The sequence below is a fragment of the Ptychodera flava genome, chromosome 6 (genome assembly GCF_041260155.1).
Source record: "Ptychodera flava strain L36383 chromosome 6, AS_Pfla_20210202, whole genome shotgun sequence".
Lineage (NCBI taxonomy): Eukaryota > Metazoa > Hemichordata > Enteropneusta > Ptychoderidae > Ptychodera > Ptychodera flava.
In genome coordinates, this window is record NC_091933.1 from 8,995,094 (window position 1) to 9,014,768 (window position 19,675).

General features: G+C 39.1%; 2 protein-coding genes across 3 annotated transcripts in view; one reads left to right on the forward strand and one right to left on the reverse strand.

Moving 5' to 3' along the window:
- Positions 1-482: 482 nt before the first annotated feature.
- LOC139134768 (RNA-binding protein 15-like) lies at positions 483-8,868 on the reverse strand. Its single transcript, XM_070701807.1, has 2 exons — positions 3,021-8,868; positions 483-2,931 (listed from the first exon to the last, which is right to left on the reverse strand). The coding sequence occupies exon 1, from the start codon at positions 8,768-8,770 to the stop codon at positions 6,338-6,340; it is 2,433 nt and encodes an 810-aa protein (XP_070557908.1). The 5' UTR covers positions 8,771-8,868; the 3' UTR covers positions 483-2,931; positions 3,021-6,337.
- Positions 8,869-14,364: 5,496 nt separating this feature from the next.
- Positions 14,365-19,675, forward strand: part of LOC139134769 (MAP kinase-activated protein kinase 2-like) — a 21,999-nt gene continuing 16,688 nt past the window's right edge. Inside the window, exon 1 of one of the 2 annotated variants that reach the window (XM_070701808.1) lies at positions 14,365-14,607. In XM_070701808.1, coding sequence (XP_070557909.1) covers positions 14,380-14,607 — 228 coding nt within the window. In that variant the 5' untranslated portion in view covers positions 14,365-14,379. Of the gene's footprint in view, positions 14,608-15,012; positions 15,392-19,675 lie in introns of those variants that run through there. The other variant, XM_070701809.1, reaches the window with a different exon arrangement.

The window sequence follows — 19,675 nt, forward strand, 5'->3', positions numbered from 1 at the left end:
TGTTCTATTTTACTCCAGACTTTCTTCTTTTTTACTCCAAAAGCAAAGGCTTTTTCAGCTTTTTAACAAATATACATGTTTTCTTTGAGAATTTCTTTCACATGATCTGTACAGGAGTCTTTAGAAAATTTGATAGTTACATCAATGACTTTGTCATAGATTTCCACATAAAACATCACTGGATTTGTCACATCCCAGAACAGGTAAGCTGTTCAGCTCTGCTACAGTTACACTTGTGTTATACCACTGTGTTGATGGAGTTTCACAAAACATCCATGCATGTCGTCATTTTTTTTCCACGGTGGTCTGTGCATCAAGGAAGCGCGTTCCGTAGGTAAGGCGACCACTAACAGCCGAGGTGAGCCAGCGGTGAGGTCGTTGTGGCAGTGAACATATTGCAGCGTACTGTACTAGCATGATTTCCGGAGATACACATGGAAAACACACGTTGCAACTGATGAGACGCACACACATACAACAGATTGGAGAGGACATTTCACTGTTTAATGCATTGAGTTATGAGATCTCAGTTGACGATATATTCATATTCACTAGCACAATCCTTACAATCTTGCATCAAGTTGCCAATTCAGAAAGGAAAATTCTACTGGGTGGCGTAGACAACTGCCATTAAAATTGAGTAATACATCTATTACAGTTAATCAATTTATCAATCAAGCATCAAGAGAATATAGAAGAGTTCTTAGAACAAGCAGGAGGCATACGAAGAGTCCCTCTACTGTATATTTGGTTTTTTCAAGACGAACATCTTGTAAGCTTGCAATCCGGTCTCTCATAGTGGTTTTCTTCTACTTCATTTGGCATAACAATTTCACTACTATTCAATTACGGCTATTCTACAATTTGACAATTATTACAAATGGTCATGAAATACCGTACATCTCACAAAGCGGTTGCTCAAACTTTCAAAGACTAGTCTATAGACATGCTTAAAATTAGTGGGAAAATAAATGGTTAAAGATAGCAAAAACATGACATGAAATTCATCTACTGTTCCAGGCTTCTAATTTTTTTTCACACACTTTGAAAAATACTTTCTGTACTCACAAACGTATTCTGAAATAGCAGTTTTACATCAATAAAATTACATTCACTAAAAGATTAAATCATGAAGTCTGTCCTATGATTCCAACGTTCTGAACCAACCTCATGAGTCTTAATAAAAGGTAAGAATTTGGAATGATGGCTAATCTTTAGAAAATATATCTACATCCTGAAGAAGTCTCAAAATGTGAACGGTGCATCAATGACGCTCTGATACCACAAGCCACTTGCTAACAGACAGTGTTTCACATGACTTAAATTTCAGCTGTAAGTTCAATAAAACAAAACAGTGGCAGTACAAAGCATAGCTGTCAGATTTTCTGAAGGGTTACATTTGATATACCACAGGCAGTTTCCAGTCAAGTTCACAAACATGATGGTTATGATCAAAGTCACTTATCAAGACTGATGTGTCAAGACTGATTTGTAAGTTGCACAAAACTAACAGAATTTACACACTCGAAATGTGAACATGCTGTATTTCAAGTACTGTACAGAATGGGTACTCTGTACGCAAGTATCAGACACAATTGAATCAAAAATTAAACTGCATTTTAAGGGACACTTAATTCTCTTTTTCTCTCAACAGGTCACAGATCACCCCAGCCAGGCTGAATTTAGATTAAAATTGAGAACATGGAATTTAAACTGTCAACAACATATTTCATTTAAAAAGACATCCATTCCATGCCAATTATCATTTTGATCACGGAGATTTTAATTTTGAAATAGCAAATTTCATATATTTTGTAGGTTTCTTTGAACCTGAATTTGAAATAATCGTGGAGGGTATCTTAGGCAAAAAATAAGTATTTAACAAGATTCACCTTGGCAAAGGAAATGATTTAGATATGAACTGGTACACATATTGTGACAATGATCTTGTCATCAACACTTAACCTGTATGTAATTCATTGAATGGATTGTCAAATTAACTCGCTCATTGCAGCTTCAAACAATTGTACAGAGCTCAAACTGATATAAAGGCTTAGCTTAGCAAAAGTGTGTCTTTCTTGTTATGTGCTGAATAATACATGCATAATTCAACACTTCTACCGCTATGCCAGAGGATATAGCCAAACTGTTTTCACTGGTTTAGTTGGACCAATATTTAGAACTTTGATAAATAAAGCAATCAGTACGCTCTCTGATATTTATACCTTTCTGGATCAATTTAGGAACTTTTATAAATCTCTTTGTGTCAACCATATACCAGCATATGCAATATGTAACTTTGTCTTGCTTGAGTTGAGAATTTCTTGTCTCACTGGTAGGTGATTTTTGACAAGAGGGCATACTGGTAATGATCACTTAATGATAGTCATGATCATAATGAACAAGTTATGATAATTGAAGTGTGTCTAAATCAACAAAACTCCTTACTAAGAGTAATTGAATGAGTAGCATGGGTAGAAGTGCAGATGCATTATTCACTGACATCAACACAGGATCTTGTTCTCCCAAAAAGTAGAAAAGATTAGTGTCTGAATTACCTCATAGAGTAAAAAAATACAGATACCAGCTGGGGTGAGCAAATTCATAAAGCATTTGGTGGTCCCTACGATAGGTATTTAGCGGTCCTACAACCTGATGTATCTATGTGCTTGTAAGAGGTTTATTTCTACAAGAAATTATGTAGTACTAGTATTCACTGGTCCCAAACACTTGAATGGCAAATCTACTGGTCCCACCAAAATGCTCATCTGGTTCTGCATCTATGGTTGCTGAACTTGCTCATCTCCAGCCTTGCCTGGATTTTTTACATGGAGAAGTAATCAGTAATCTATAGCCAATACCTGCCCTGTTTAACCCTTTCACCACCATGGTTTTGAACCAATCCCATTGTTTTCTATGGCAAAGTTGGACCTCTAGATAGGGAAATGGGGATGAAAGAGTTAACCCTTTCACCACCATGGTTTGTACCAATCCCATTGTTTTCTATGGCAAAGTTGGACCTCTAGATAGGGAAATGGGGATGAAAGAGTTAAACCAATGAATGTAAAATTTGTAGTTTGGTTCCATATTCCAGGACGTGTCCGTTTTAAATAATACATTCACTACCTTTAAAGACAGGGCCTGACAGCATTTTTGTGATCACTTGAAATAATTCAAAAAAGGGTACTTGACAGGGCACAGAAAATATACATATGTCATCATTTGCATAAGGCCATAATTTTGAAATTTCTCCTTATAACTGGGCCAAAGAACAGAAAGGGAGGGTGGTATACAATTGATCTTGCTCGACAAGTTAAAATTTGAAGACATTATTTAGTAAGTACCTTGCAAATGCAAAATGTTCAAAAGAATTGATGATTAAGTTGTGTAATTCATGCACTGGGACAGGTTTAACCCAGTCTTGATGGAAGAATTTAGATGAATGCACAAAATTCAAGTACTGAATGGGGCATCTAGTAGTGTTGACTTTCAACAGCCGAAAGTTCAGTATACTTGATCATTGAGTAGACCTATACATATATGAGCATGGAAAAGCTTTGATAAAAAACAGACAAAAACACATGTACTGGGCTGAGTGTTACATCTATGGCTCTTCAATTCAGCATGTTCTGTCAGGCACTGGTTGGCCGTAAAACCTATATCTTATGTAGTACACTGGTCTTTTACATACATCTCAGTTATTTGCAAAAGATGCAACTATTTTTCAGCGGATTATTAACTTCACATGGACAAGTTCATGGGGTAATTTTCTTCCAACATGTGCCTTCTCACCTTTTTGCTAATTGGTTGCAACTACATACTTGCAAGAGTTTTTAATAACATTGTTACAGAAAGCAATAAACTGTTTGAATTCATATTATGTGAACATTGCTTATTAGCATAGTATCGTTCAAGCAGATTAAGCCAATTTGTTTTGACAATTTTTTATGAAATGGTTTGCCAAATACTTCAACTGCTGAGTAATTATATATCATATCTTCACATGGAGGCATGTTAGAAGGCCACTGTAGGAAAAGACAAATTTTTATGGAACAGAATTGACAAATACAATCTTTCTGTGGTCTGTATTACATTCAGACAGCTTGGAAATGTTTTGAATTAGTGAACAGAAAGTTATAAAAAAGTTAACCATTAGATCTTTTAATGTTCTACAAAATTATCTTCAAACTCTGTCGTCTTTCCTCTTTGGATTCAGTCATCCTGTTACACAATCCTTGTGGGCATCTTGCTGTAGTTCCTTGCGTATCATCTCCCTGTGGTGATCATCTCCCTGTGGACATGGCATGCAGTACAGAATTCTGCAGATGAGACAAACCGGACGCCCTCCTCTGGTCAAGGCAGATATTACATTGCCTATGTGTATTCACCTCATTCACCTCACAGAATGGATCAAGTTTTCACAGGCGTTGATTTCAGACTGAACACTGGCACAATTGACTGCCTCTTTCAATGATGATCTCGAGGTTGATGTAACCCAAGCAATGACACTGTAGAATATGTTGTAACAGCAATCCTCATCCAAAGAATCAAGTCCATTTGCAGATATAAGCGGCAGTTGAGCTTTTTTTTTGTCCAATGCAGGAGAAATCACAGATGTTGAGGAAGACACCACACAAAACGCAGGTATGGCTGATACTCACTCTTGATGAAGAAGTGTTGCATAAGATGAGCATAAACCATATTGATGCCTCCATACTGCCTATGTAATCGGCCACACACAGCAGCAAAATGCGGCATATTGTTGATGCAATTGAACTGATGAACACATCACTTGCAAAAGTCACTTTACATTTAGATGATGGCAGCACTGTTGTTGAAGCACACAATATGGAAATACAGGGAGAGAGAATATTTCTCAATCTTGGTATCACAGCAGAGTTCTATCAGCTCATTTGTTGGGACAAAATATTCACAGTCCGGGTAACTACATCTGTGTGGCATACTGTGGTATCAGTGATGTTGATCAATGCAGCAAACAAAAGCATAGCTGATGATGTTCAGTTTATGGTGCAGGATCGGTGTTGACATTTTCTTCGTCACACAAGATGGCAGGAGACAACTTTTTTATGGAATACATACAACACAAATATTGTGCTGTGGTTGATTTGCTACAGCACAGAATAAAGCACATTGTCAATGTGATGAATGAAGAAGAAATGTCAGCTAGTAGAAATACTGATCAGAACACATTGAGCATGCATGTTTTCCAGTCTTGACTGAGTAATTATAGTATGGGCACAATTCCATTTGTTGCTTTAACACAGACAGGATCACAGTATGGATTCCAAAGATACGGTGGACAGCCTAGTATCATAGTTTCTGATGTGGTCAGGTTGGTGTCTGATGTAGAATTTGTTTTCTGCACAGTTACATCACAGTGAAGTTCAGGGTTAAATTTCTCATCACAACTGAGTGTGTAAGAGATTATATTCTCTTCCAGAGCATAAACTTGGTAGAGTCACATGTCCATTTCTGTATTTCACAAAAGTCTTCAGCAGTGTTCAAATAGCATGTTCACAGAACAGATGATTTCCTTATTGAGAAAAGGTCAGGTGCATTTACATGTAGTTCGGGCTAAAGTCAATATTCATTTTTCAGGGGGGGGTAGGGGTATGGCTTTTTTGTGAGAGTTAGGGCAATCTTTTCTTCTTCTTGGAGATCTCCTGAAGAGTAGTCTTCTTCTATCTCATTTGCACATTTTCTGTGTGAATCAAACATTCCACAAGCGGGGGCGATACTCCATGCTCTTGCAGCACAAAATATGAGATTTTTCTTTGCATTTTCATTACAAGCAGTCACTTCAAATGATGGTACACAGACGTAGAAGCTTTGTCAATTGTTCTTCTCCTAGCTACAAAACACTGCTGTTTACTCTTTATCTTAGTTGTGTAACAGTTATGTGCAATCTGTTCTCAGGATTATCACAGACTGTTTACACATCGATGACATATGAGGTCAGGGTAATTATAATGAAACACATGAAGGAAGATAGTGGCAGGTCAGATCAACATTGGTATCACAAAACTGTAGTCGGCAATGACGTTTATCGATGCAGCGGTGAACATTGGAATCATGGAAGAAACACTAAACTCAAATTGCAAAAAAACCTTCCAGGCTTTAAAATCACACAAATGAAGACACCAGTGAGAAGATTTTGCAAGCTGGAAAAAACAGACTTCTTCCGTGAACAGGTGGTTTCGGAATGCAAAACACATCACATTGGTAATTTCATTCCTCTAAACATTGATAGTTCCTTATTGACAAAACTATGAAAAAGCAAATTCCAAATCAGCTCGTACAGATGGATTAAGTCATTTCAAGCTGCACCGCGCACAACAATCACAACTAAATGATCTTCTTTGGACGGTTCTTGTCCCAGATTTGGTGCAACACGCAGAAGGTATTTGTGCGAAAATTCACATGGTGGAAATGCGTGCAAGACACCAACTTCACGTTCCTTCAGCTTACTTGATCCACCAACTGGCAAACTTATAACTCCTGCAGCTTGTTTCTGTTGCAGATAGGAGACCAAATTCCGCAGAGGTCGCATTTGGGTTTGATTTGGTTCATCAACATTTTGTTGCGATTCCGGCAGCGCAAGGAGAAGACAATATCCAGATGTACCAGCGGATGAAATGCGTCGAGTCACTTCTTCCAGTTTGGGTTGATCTAAACGCAGCCGCTGAGTGATTCGCAAGACTTGCGATTCATTGGAAGTTGAATCACACAACAATGTATCAACAACATTCGGATCGCCTCCAATCAAATGCATTCGAGTTGCAAATGCACTGTTTTTCAACACCACAGATCCATGCCAAGCAACAGGAAAACATTCTCCGAGGTCACTCAGGTTGTCAACTTCATCCACTTTATCTCTGTCTCGACTTTTCTTGTCATGTTTGCCGCGATATTTCGACTTCTCAGACACTTTGGAATCCTCTTCATACTTGTCAAGTCTGTCCTTATCAGACTTTGAGTATTGATCACTACTGTTTGAACGGCGACGCTTTGTCCGTGGTTCCCTGGGTGACACATCATGCTTGTTCGGTGGAGTTCTGGGAGGTGATGCAAGTCTTGTATCAGCACGATATTTGTCTGGTGGCGAATAATCACGTTCGTGGACCGGTTCAACAGAGCGTCTTTTTCGCATATCCCTAGTCCTTGCTGGTGATACACTTCTGCCTCTCAGCGGTGAGCTACGCTTTCGCCTGTCACTACCTTGTCCAAGGTCACGAGTCCTACTTGGGGGTACATCATTTATGCGACGACGATCCCACTCAGGCTCACCATGTCGATTCATCCCACCATGATTACGCTCAACAGACCATTCATCCCTGCGTGGTGGCAGCGGTGGCAGTGAATAACCGGCTGGATTGGCATTTCCCCAAAGGTCCATTTCCCCATCTCGGTAATGTGGCGGTGGAGTGAGTCCTCTCTCAGGATTTCGGCGATAATGCTCGCTCAACATGGCGTCATGATGTTGTCTGTGCGGTGAGTATTGAGGAACTGGATATGCTTTCACAGTCGATTCTGGATCAGCAAAATCAACACGTAATCGTCTGTCTGCTCCTCCAAGTGGAAATCCCCTCATTTGTGAACAAGCAGCTTGTGCTGCATCAAGAGAATCGTACAAAACATATGCATGGTTGTCACCCTTGATGTAGTCAATTTTCCGAATTGCACCAAAACGGTCAAATTCACGTTCCAGGACAGCAAGAGAGGTCCATGGACCTAAACCTCCTACCCACAAACGAGTTGTTGGAACAGGTTTTCCATAGCCAATTTTACAAATATTCCTCCCTATATATTGGCCTGACATTGCCACTTTGGCTTTGTGAGCCATATCTAAATTCATAAACTTCACAAAGGCGTAAGCATTACCCTGACCTCTCATAGGACGTTTCACGTCAACATCTTCCACAATACCAAAACGATCAAACATCCGACGCAGATCAGACTCAAGAACATTTGCTTCCAGGTTTCCAACAAACAATGTGCGTGTAGCTCTTTGATCGTCTTCTGGCAGCATATGTTGTTCACGTGGAGTGTAATATTCACTGGCATTCGCATACGTACGCCTGTTGTCATAAGCTTGGTAACTGCGATCGCGTGGTGTCATCTCACGGGTCAGACTGCCATGTCTAACTGCATGTGCCCTCCGCGAAGACGCAGCACTGTGTGTTGAGTAATTCGATTCAGGACTTAAACTCCTTTGTTTTAATCTGCCATGGTCTTGTGGCAAATAAACTGGTGTTATATCCACAGTGCGATCAAACAACACAAGTCTTCCTGTTTTTGCGCGTCTAGCTTCGCGCGCGTCATCAGTGACCCTAAAACTCACATAAGCCACCCTCTCGTCCCCAGCAGTGTATGTCAAACGCACATTTACATCTCCAAATTTCTTGAACTCGTGATACAAGGCGTCTTTGATCGCCATGTCTGAGACATGCGAGCTAAAATTCGACACTTTCAGTGTCCTATACTCTTGTTTATTAGTCGTTACACGTTCAGGATATCCGCCATCGCGATCTCGGTCAAATCCGTCCCTGTCATTTCGAAACCTCGAATCACGTTTTTCTCTCTTTTCCAATTTCCCATGGTCAGCACGACTGAATTTGCCCCTACCTTCACGCCTCTCACGGTCGCTCTCTGGTGTGATGCGATCTCTCGAACCCCTTTCGTGCATGTCTGATGTCACTTTAGATCTCTTTGCTTTGGAATTCGAGTTTCTATCCTGCTGACGTTTCATATTTTGGCAATCTCTCTGCAATTTTCCTCGAAAATTCAACCCCGGACCACATTCACTCAACAACAACAGTCGCCATTTTGTATATGACCTTGTTACGGATGCTTTTTGAATAAATATCAATGCGCATACCTTAAGGTGCTGTAACGTTTTGGGTGACAGCGGGTCACCTTTTACTCTTTTGAATTTAGATGATATCTTAAAATCATTTGATATGTAAAATTTTATCGATTCGCGGAAAAGAGTAACATTTTATGGAATATTTTATTCCGCGCCATCATAAAAGAAAATAGGTATGAGTGATGCGGTGCAGCAGCTTTCACGCTGGTGACGTCAAGCCAAGCTCCCCTGGTTGACCCTGGGCGCGGGCGCTGTTCACAAGTCTGACACGAGTTGAAGTTGTATGGCTTCACCGGTGACCACAACCTGTGTACAGCTTGGCTAAATTTAAAGGCATATCGAAACAATGTATTTAACAATATGTAGGATGCCTGTTTGATACGTTTTTAATGTAAAAAGATATGGTCTACTCCACCTTACACATCAAATACGCTGGTACTCGCTACACATCAAACAAATAAAAGAAAATAAGCTTAGGTATGAACAGACTTTAACCACAGTTTTTGCTGTTTTTGCCGTAATCATAATCCAGTGATCTCGTCCTACACTGACGACATTGTTGTAATCGTGAGAAAGGAGAAAGTTGTTGGACCATGAAGTCTCAGCTCTCGGTGAATATTGCTCAGAAGAAAAGACGGTCAACATTTGATAAAAAATATGAAAGTGAATTTTGTGCAGGTTTCATTTTACCACTTCAGCTTACATACCCATGCAGGTAATACATTCAGAAATGTATATACATGATGTATAGTCATATTGCAAGGACTTTAAGAATTATTTATTGTCAACAGATGGCTTGCAGAGTCTCCAAATAGAGTTGTATGTTTTAGGTACGGAAAAGAATGTATGCGCTATTTCCTGTGACATATGTCTGTAAAAAGGGCAGGCCGGGCTTTAACAGGAAAAACATATCAGTTTCTCATCCTAGGTCTCTCAAAAAAGTGATGCGGCGACGCGTTTTTTTCCCCTCCCAACCCCTGTTTTAGTGTAGCCCATAAGGTATACGAACGAAAAGATCACACTTGATGATGTTATCGACCACTGATCTGTCATTTTGGCATTTGAATATCATATAAGATGTACCAATAACTAAAACCGGACGTTTAGATTGTGAAGATGTTGTACAGATTTGTTCCAAGTTTCATCACGACAGGCTGTGAGCGATGTGGAGTAACGAAGCAAATGAGACTTTCTTTCCGTTCAGTTATCGATGTGTTGCGTATATAAGGACTGTGGTTAAAGTCGGTCCAACGATGTAAACATTAACAATCATATAATCCAAAACGACGAATTGAAACGGCCAATTGGCAATATGTGATGAATAAATGGCACAGTGTGAGCACCCATATCCCAAATTTAATCCCCATTCACAGTTTTTACTACTATTACCTTCTATATATGATCTCTTTTGTTTCAATTAAATTCAAATGAAGTTGCTTAACTTCAATATGCACTGTAAAATGTGAAGTAAATATCAACTCCGCATCACAAAAAATAGACTTGATTCATTATTTTGTAAATAAAGTCATTTCAAGGGACGTAAGCTGTAACTTGTGGCAAGTTTTTCAGTATTCTGCTTCTGTATATCAACTACCGTGTCCGACCCTAATCCGTTTGTCATGCTGAAATTCTATTATCAACACAGCTTGTATGTGTGTAGTGATCATTGTTTATTGTTTACAAATGAATTCTAGTCCGGACTTGAATATAATTTTCAACAATAACAATGTAGATTAAACTCATATAGGTTGTGTTGATATGCTAAATACCTGACATTAAAGTACAGTTTAGGGATTCAATGCAGAAAGTGTAGAGAAACCACAAAACAAAAGTTCTGAAAAAATAGCCAAAAGATACAGCTTATGGAGCTTTCAGTAAGTTGTTTCGCATTACTTTTGCTTTACGCAACCGCAACCGCAAAAAACCGCAATTCGATCGCACGCTGTCTACGTGACGTCGCATCAAAGATAACTTTATTCACAGACTTGAAACGAGTCTTCACACTGCCATGCTTGCAATTATTGAACTTCGTGGCTCTAGCCATAAAGATCCGTGGATACACTTACTGTATAACTTTAATTCAGCCTTCTATGCATCGGATCACAGGGCTCTCGATCTCCGATGATGATGATGATGATGATGATGATGATGATGATTAAAAAATGAAGAAAAATAAAAATATATTTGGACTCAGTAAATTTGTGTTGTTGTTGTTGATAGTATTTGCAGAAAAGAACAAAGTATGAGCTGCGAAATTCAATACAGCCTAATTATACACATGCGCTGCAAAATTCACAGCCTTAGTATTGAAATTTGCAAATACTATCAACAACAACAACAACAACAATAACAACAACAACAACAACAACAACAACAAATTTACTGAGTCCAAATATATTTTTCTTTTTCTTCAATTTTTAAATATTTAATCACCATCATCATCATCATCATCGTCGTCGTCATCATCATCATCGAAGATCGAGGGCCCTTGGCATTGGAATTTTTTTCAATACAAATCTTGCTACTGCATAGGGGTATACTATAGGGAATCGTGTTGAGTCTTTTGGCAATAGTGATAAGGGAAGCACAACAAATACAAAATAGGCCTGTACACGAACACAAGACAAAAACAGGACCAGAAAACTAGGTCAAGCTAGCAAACTAGCGAAAGCAGGAAGTTTTCACAGAATTTCTACAATAATTACTGGTAGGCCTATAAAAGACTAGGAATCGCTGGTGGTCACTGTATACACTCAGCTGCAACATGTGCGACTGGAACAGATAAAGCCTTTTGGTAAAGGGTTGTACGTGCTCTGGGAACTTTTACTGTAAGAGGTTCTGATTGGAGGAATTAGTGATCTAGAGGGAATGCAGATATGGAACATATCAGGCTTACATGAGTTGCTCTGTAAATATCGGTCAAGCGGTTGAGACAGTGTTAAATTAATCGGAAAGCAATTGAGAAAATTGTATATATATCTCATGTGGTGAAAGGTGTGGTAACAGACTGTGTCAAGAATCAATCTCATAGCGTTTCTGTAAACGCTTTTACAGACACAGAGATAAGTGGTAAGGCTCCAAACATTTGAACGGTAATTAATAAGCGGCCAAATGAAACAATAATACATTACTCGCGTGAGTGGAGTGGAGTAGAAAAAAATTTCCATGCAAACGGAAACAAATCGCAATTTATTTTACTTTGAATGGCGGAGAAATGGTTGGACCAGGCTGGGATGTAAGTGATGGTCACCACGAGTGACGTCACTTTTAAGATGGGTCTCGATGATGTTATCAACCAAAATATGGTGAAGTTATCAGTGTCTACATGCTGTCTCTTTTGTATAGTTGTAAAAATCATTGAATATGTTTCACTGGGGTTTATACATAACCTGTTCGTGAGACATCAATTTTCAAATACTGCATATTCAGGTCAGCGTTATGATTAGTGGATGTGTATGGTACCGGTAAAGACTTGTTAAGTGCAGTACGTATCACATGGTGAATCGACGATATGTCGGGATAGGTCGTTTGTTTCTCTATGATCTATTTGTTACGTAGTTAACAATGAGTAATGGCCCTAGTTTGGAGCCTTGCGGCACACCAACACGAATATTAATTTCATTCGAGTTTGTGGACAAATTGTTTACCCGTAGTCGTGAATAAGTAAGATTTGAAGAATGACATTGTGGCTTTTTTAACAACCGCAGATCTCTCAGCTCTGACAGCAAAGTTGTGTGATCAACGATATCAGCTGCTTTGCTCAGGTCCAGAAATACTGAACCAACAATGGTTAAGCTATTCTTCCCCTAGTGCACGAATCAATAATTTTTAAGCTAACCAGTGCAATTTTACAAGAGTATCTAGCGCAGAAAGCGCGGTCTGGTTAGAAAAATATCGTCGGTTTCCATTAACTGTACGATGTGATCATTTCATGATGTGATCGAGAAATTTGGACAGAACAGGAAGAAGGCTCTGCTTTCCATCAAGATTTCACTAATTCAAATTGAAAGAAGCTATTAACACCATGCTTTACAGCTGTTTTTTTTCTGCTGATATATTGTAAATATTTTTTGAAGATGGAGTAGCAATGTAGATCACATCCAATACAGTTTTACTCATCTCTTTTGCGCAAGCGCCCTTAAGTTGTCTTCACGATGATGATGATGATGTTGATGATGATGATCGTCGAAACTCCTACACTTTAATAGGCTCTATTCTGATATTTCGAAACACCAATGCAAGTGCAAGTCAGTGTAGTGCAGTTAAACATTTTACTACTTCGCAGGTTTTCTTTGAAACTATGTTATATTTTACTTACTGCCTATAAGTGTTGATGTTAAGTAAATCCCCTCGAAAAGTGAATCCCCTTGAAAATTTTAGATGACATAAGGTTTACTCGGTATATACGTATTGCATGCATCATCATTTGCAATATTGATAGGCGTAAGCCTGTTAAACATATAGAATAGGCCCTGTCCTGTGCTGCAACAAAACTGACGCAGGGTGTGAATTCAATGGCATGCATGTGATCAGATGTGTGCTTCATTTGAAATACCTGAAAGTAAAGATACGATGTATGTTGTTGATTTTCATTTATGTCGCATACTTTCACTTTGTTTTTATCATTTTTAAAATTTATCTAATCACCGTAGGCCTTGCTATTTATCGTATTATCATCATTAGATTATCATCATTGCAATAAATGTAAGCTTACCCCTTTCAATACTTTTATATTTATACAGGCTAGGCATGTGGCCATCACAATCAGATCAGAAAGTTAGCTTTGTCCCAATATGCATTATATTACGTCAACAAGAAAAGTATGTGACGTTGAAGATGGTGCATCAAACTAATGTAGCTTGGGTGGTTGAGTCTATATCTACTTTTATACCATCGGATGATTCATCGCAAAGCAACATCAACACTGCGCAGTACAGAGAGATACAGTCCGACAAATGATTCAGTTACATGTCATGCCAGCACTGGTCATAGGCCTATGTACATATGTACCAAGACTCAGTGCGAACACAGTCGTTTGGAGAGCTATTCAGCGCTGGGACTATTCGCCCCATAGACGAGAGTACAGAAGCGAGAAATACCCCAAGTCTGGAAACAGAATGGCTATAAAAACCACGCCATGTCACATTCCGTGTCCGATTTCACTGTGAAAATTAGCAAGTTCATCTATCATGCAACCGTCGATCGTTCCCTACCATTCTAAAATTCATACCTGATACTTTATCTGATTCAAAAACGCTCGTTTCGTGTGATTTTCGGCCGAATTCGACGGACACCTCGCCAAAACCTGGGGGTGAGCAACATTCCGGTCACCTCACAGTGGACGTGGGCACCTCCACTTTACTGACGTCAGCGCGCGTACCTATGAGGGGTGACTTGAAGGTTGTTCATGCCTTATGTTTTGGCGACGTGTCTTCTGAATTCGGCCGAAAATCACACGAAAATTCATACCTGATACTTCATCTGCTTACAAAATGCTCATTTCCTGTGATTTTCGGCCGAGTTCGAGAGACACCTGGCCAAAACATAAGCGTGAGCAACATTCCAGTCATCCCTCATGGGTAGGCGGCGCCAACGTCAGTAAAGTGGAGGTACCAAGAGGTGACCGGAATGTTGCTCACCCCAAGGTTCTGGCGAGGTGTCCGTCGAATTCGGCCGAAAATCACACGAAACGAGCGTTTTTGAATCAGATAAAGTATCAGGTATGAAATTTTAGAATGATAGGGAACGATCGACGGTTGCATAACAGATGAACTTGCTAATTTTCACAGTGAAATCGGACACGGAATGTGACATGGCGTGGTTTTTATAGCCATTCTGTTTCCAGACTTGGGGTATTTCTCGCTTCTGTACTCTCGTCTATGGGGCGAATAGTCCCAGCGCTGAATAGCTCTCCAAACGACTGTGGTGCGAGTGAAAACAAAAACACTTAGGCCTAACATGGCAAATTATTCCCTCTGTTTATAAACGCCCACGAAATTGTAAGAGCAATGTACATGTATAGACGCTGTACTACGTTTCTTCCTGACAAAGTCGGTCGCAGCATATCCGTTTCTGCAAAGGTAATTGCGCAACAATTGTGGTATGCACCGATGACGTCACCTACCATATTTGACCTCTCTGTGTCATACGACACACAGACGGATCAGTTTCTCTGCTGTGTGCGAAGTGTTTGAACTGTTCTGTGCTGAGCGTGTCTTCTTTCAAAAGATATTCGCCAATAAGTTGAAATCGTTTACACTGCGGCCAGGCTTTCACCGTTTTGGTCGAGCCTAAGGAAATTTTCAAATACAATTTTGGAACCTGTGGTCACGAACGGCACGGAATTCTAAGATGATGGGAGAGACTCAATCGAAAAACTTACAGCCCAAGAAAACAAATATCACGGACGATTATAAAATTTCAGCCAATGTGTTAGGACTCGGCATTAATGGCAAAGTACTGGAGTGTTATTCAAAGGCCAACGGACGGAAATTTGCTCTTAAGGTAAGGCAATCGCCTGGCTCAGAGTGTTGAATGGTTGTCGTCGAGGACACTGGGAAACTCCCATGCTGTGGAGTGACCGAAACTAAGGCAGGCACAGACATCTAGACACCGAGAAAGGTAAAGAAGTGACTTCCCACTTCACTGACTGGTTAAAGGGCGGCATCGTCATCTCTACGACCGTCATGATCTGTTTTGTGAAGACTCATCCCCCAACTACAGTGGTCTTTGTAAGGAGTGTGTCTGCAGACTACCCAAATGAGTGATCCTGGGCAAGGGGGGGGGAGGGAGGGGGGAGGGGTTCCCCCAGTCATGATTTACTGTCTACGGTATTGCTGGCCAGTGAATGACGTCATTCACTGGCCAGCAATGAGAATGATAATACACATGTATTACTATATTATCATTTATGATTTGTTCAGGTATTACAGCCCAGTGCAGTAAACTTTGGCATGGGATTGCTGTATGTACACTACAGTGTCTTTTTTCAGGTCGAAAATGAGATTATGATTATTTCCACATATTTTGCATGGTATGTCTCACAACTGAGCACCAGGACATGTTGCAACCTTAATTTTTCATCAGTCACATAAAAGTTAATGTTCTTTTTATTAAAAAGTCAGTGTTGACAGCAGCAAAGGGGAGTACTTATTTACTCTCCAAGTAAATGACCATTGACTCCGTCAGTTGGTGGCAATGATTCCCCACCCATCTGTTGTTGTTATGATGAAATCATGGCACAGATATAGCAACATTCAGATCCAGTCATTGACCATCTTTGAACTTTTATAGGTCTGTGAGTTGAGATGGAGTTGGTACAAGTTAGAAGTGAAGTTGAAGGGTTGATACAAACAATCAAATGTACATCACAATCTGAAAAAGATATATGCATATGCTTTTTGTTGTTGAACAGTAACTGGAGTTGAAAAGCACAATCAGGTTCAGGAAAGCCCCGGACACTATGGTGGAAGGTAGGGCTTAATGATGTTATACTCAGACACAAGCCCTCCCAACAACAGTGACAGCCATGACATGGTGATGTGTAGATGGATATTACCTGTGAATGTGCGGCAGTAATGTGATGTGCTGTTTTATACAGCCGTAAAAAAGTCAAAACTGACAAATCAAGTGTAAGAAATAGGAATGAGAAAAATTCCTGAAAATTACCTTCTCCTAGTCCAGATGATTAGATGTCTTGATGACTATTCCACTGAGATTAAATATGATTCAAAATGACCAGTCCATTACATTACAGAAACAGTGTACTTGAACCGGGAGAAGGTACATGTACCTTTTGGGCATTTTCCCATTTGTTGCTATTTTGCCCCAATCATTTATCAGAATCTTGGTGGTTGATAGGGTTTTAAAGGGTGCTGCTCATTGCTGGTTGCACTTGCCAAACTTATCTATATATCATACCATGGCAGCGGATGGAAAGGCATCAAGCATCCAGATTTATTTTAAAATGATTGAAGGCTAGTCATGGGAGGGGCCAAGTTACCAATTGCAGCACTTGTATATTCATTAAGTTATATTACAGAGGAGTGATAGTTGCTACATGTGGTAGTACTAGGTTACCGTCAATTGAACCCTAAGCCATTTTACATTTTAAAAACTGGTCATACTCTTGTGTTGGCAAAGATCAGAGGTTGCAGAAGGCACAGACATGTGAGAAAGTCCAAAGTACCCATACTGTGAGAATTCATTGGCGCAGTGAAAAGGCCTGTACACAATTTGTGATCATAGAATCAGGAAATACTTGTTTGGTAAATGACCACTGTCAATCCATTAACTTTGTATTTCCTACTGTGGTGAGTACAGTCATTGACAGTAGAGAAACTCTGCTGTCTATGGTACAGTGTGTGATGATAACCGAACTATTGATCCAAATGTCAAGGTAGTGTACTCTGTGAAGTGAAAATAATATCTGTGAACAATTACAGTGCTTTGTTTAAAATGTGAAAATTGTGACGCCAATTCAGTACAAGATTTATTGCTTTATACTTTAGAATAATGGTATCATAAAACTAATATGAGACGGTAGATGATGGTCAGGACCCTTCCACATTGTATCAAGGTGAGCATTGCATCATCATAGCAGTGTGCTATACAAGGACTCCTAGTTCCTGATATCATCCCACAGGTTTCCGAGCGCTAGAAAATGGGTCAAAGTGTGCAACAATGCCTATATATAGACAATATCTTATTGTTTTAGTACTTTTGTCTGATCGTAATGGCTGGTTATAGTTCAACTGAAGTGCTCATGTGCTGTTCACTTCTCATACTGCAGCATTGAGAAATTTGTAGAAATTTGATCAAGTTATGGCTTTGTCTTTTATGCTACAATTCTACTGTTCTTACCTACAACAAGTGTTTTTCCATTTCTGGCATTTTAGAAGTGTGCAGTGTCACAAAATTTTAGAACATGGCTGGTTCACACAAAATGGAGCTAAAAATGTGCCATTGCTTGCATTGCTCAGGAATTCAAAGAACTACTTAAAAATTTGTAATTAACTTTTCATAAAAAATACCAAATCTAAAATAATTTCCAAAGGCATTAGTAAAAATATGTTGCTTATTACGGTACTGTGCCCTTGAATTGAAACATTTCATAGCTATGTTGTGTACTGTGCAGCCACTGATAATTTATACAGTGATGGAAGGTATTTTTGTAGTTTACCATATTCTGAGATATGCTCACATATACAGGAGGATCGGAGATAAGAAAATGATACTTTATCATTTAACATTTGAAATGATAACACCATAGTGTAAATGTTCCGTCATGGTGTAGCCTCACCCCATGCATTTATCCATGCTTCCTGTGAAACTTCATATGTTGATAGCAAACTTCCTCAAATTGTTTATCACCAATGGTCAATTACATGTAAGCATGGTAAGTAGCCAGTGTCATACTGTCATACCTTTGTTGAGGATCATTGCTATCTGAAATCAAATATTACCACTACCATATTAACTCTTTGAGCGCTGTAATTTTCTCCCGCCAAAATTTTAGTGCAAAATTTTACCAATTTTTATATAAAAATATTATTTTGGACTAAATGGAAATCTCATATCATTGGCCACAGATTTTTTTCTCAATTTTTTTGCAAAAATCTGAGAAAAATTGACTGGCGTTTATTTTATAAAGGGGACAGAAATAGACTTTGGTGCTTAAAGGGTTAAGCATGTTTTCAAGCAATGGCCTTAAGAAACTTGGCTTGAAAATTTAATAGACTGATAATTTCCTTGTGTGATGTTACGTATTTACTGCCTTTGCCTTTCACATTAAAATAATTACAGGAATCATGTGTGTAAAATTACCTGTTTCAGAGTGTTGCAAATGTTCCTTGTTGTCTGCAAGCAGAGACAGGACTGGGAGAAAGATACTTTTTCTCATCCGTTTGGTGGCAATCCCTTCCTTGGCATTATTCTTATCAGAATATACAATTTCAGAAGCAATACACTAGTGAATTTAAGAAAAAGGGACATATCATGATATTGACGATTGACCCTTGCAGAAACAAGAGGTTAAAGATCCCATGTGATCTGTTTCTCTTATGATAAATATAAAATACTTTTGTATATGTTGTGAAAGTGCTGGTACTACTACTAATATGGATACTCTGTTGGTTAGAGTGTTCTATTTACAATGTAAATAGAAGAGAGATAAAGCTCATTTGTGCTAGTGTTTCTTTTGTAAGTACTTTGTAGCCAGTGGTGGGAACAAGATTCATAGCTGGTTTTGTTGACTCCACAAAGTTTATGAATGACCCCTGTGAACAAAATGGTGGTATATCATTTACTACAAGATGCTTCAGCTCCCTATTAGGTGGTACACTGATTGAGGACAACCGTTTGAAATTAATAATCTAGTGCATTTGTTGGTGAAGATTCATCAGTTTTCATGTGGTACTTCATGTAGTGGGTATCAGTGTGTTTGATAAGGGCATACTTATGTAAATTTTACTGGGGTTCCCCAGTCTTGTTATCAGGTTCCTCACTTCTGGAATTACATTAGGGACAAAGAAATGGTACCAGGGTTCCAAACCATTTGTGCACAGCACAGTCTATGAAGGAACCATGATGTGAGTTCACAAACCCCATCAAACACATGGATATATGTGTATGTGACGACATTGTGCACTGTGTGCTATGCATTGACTTCACAGGTTTAAATGAGATCCTTTTTAGGATGAGGACAGTCTTAATGTCATGCTTGTTGCTGTTTATACATCAAGGAAACAGGAACTAAGTATGTTTCTTGGAGAGGACTTTGTTACACAG

Coding starts and splice junctions, on each gene's coding strand:
- LOC139134768 (XM_070701807.1), bottom strand. CDS start 8,770: ATGAAACGTCAGCAGGATAGAAACTCGAATTCCAAAGCAAAGAGATCT.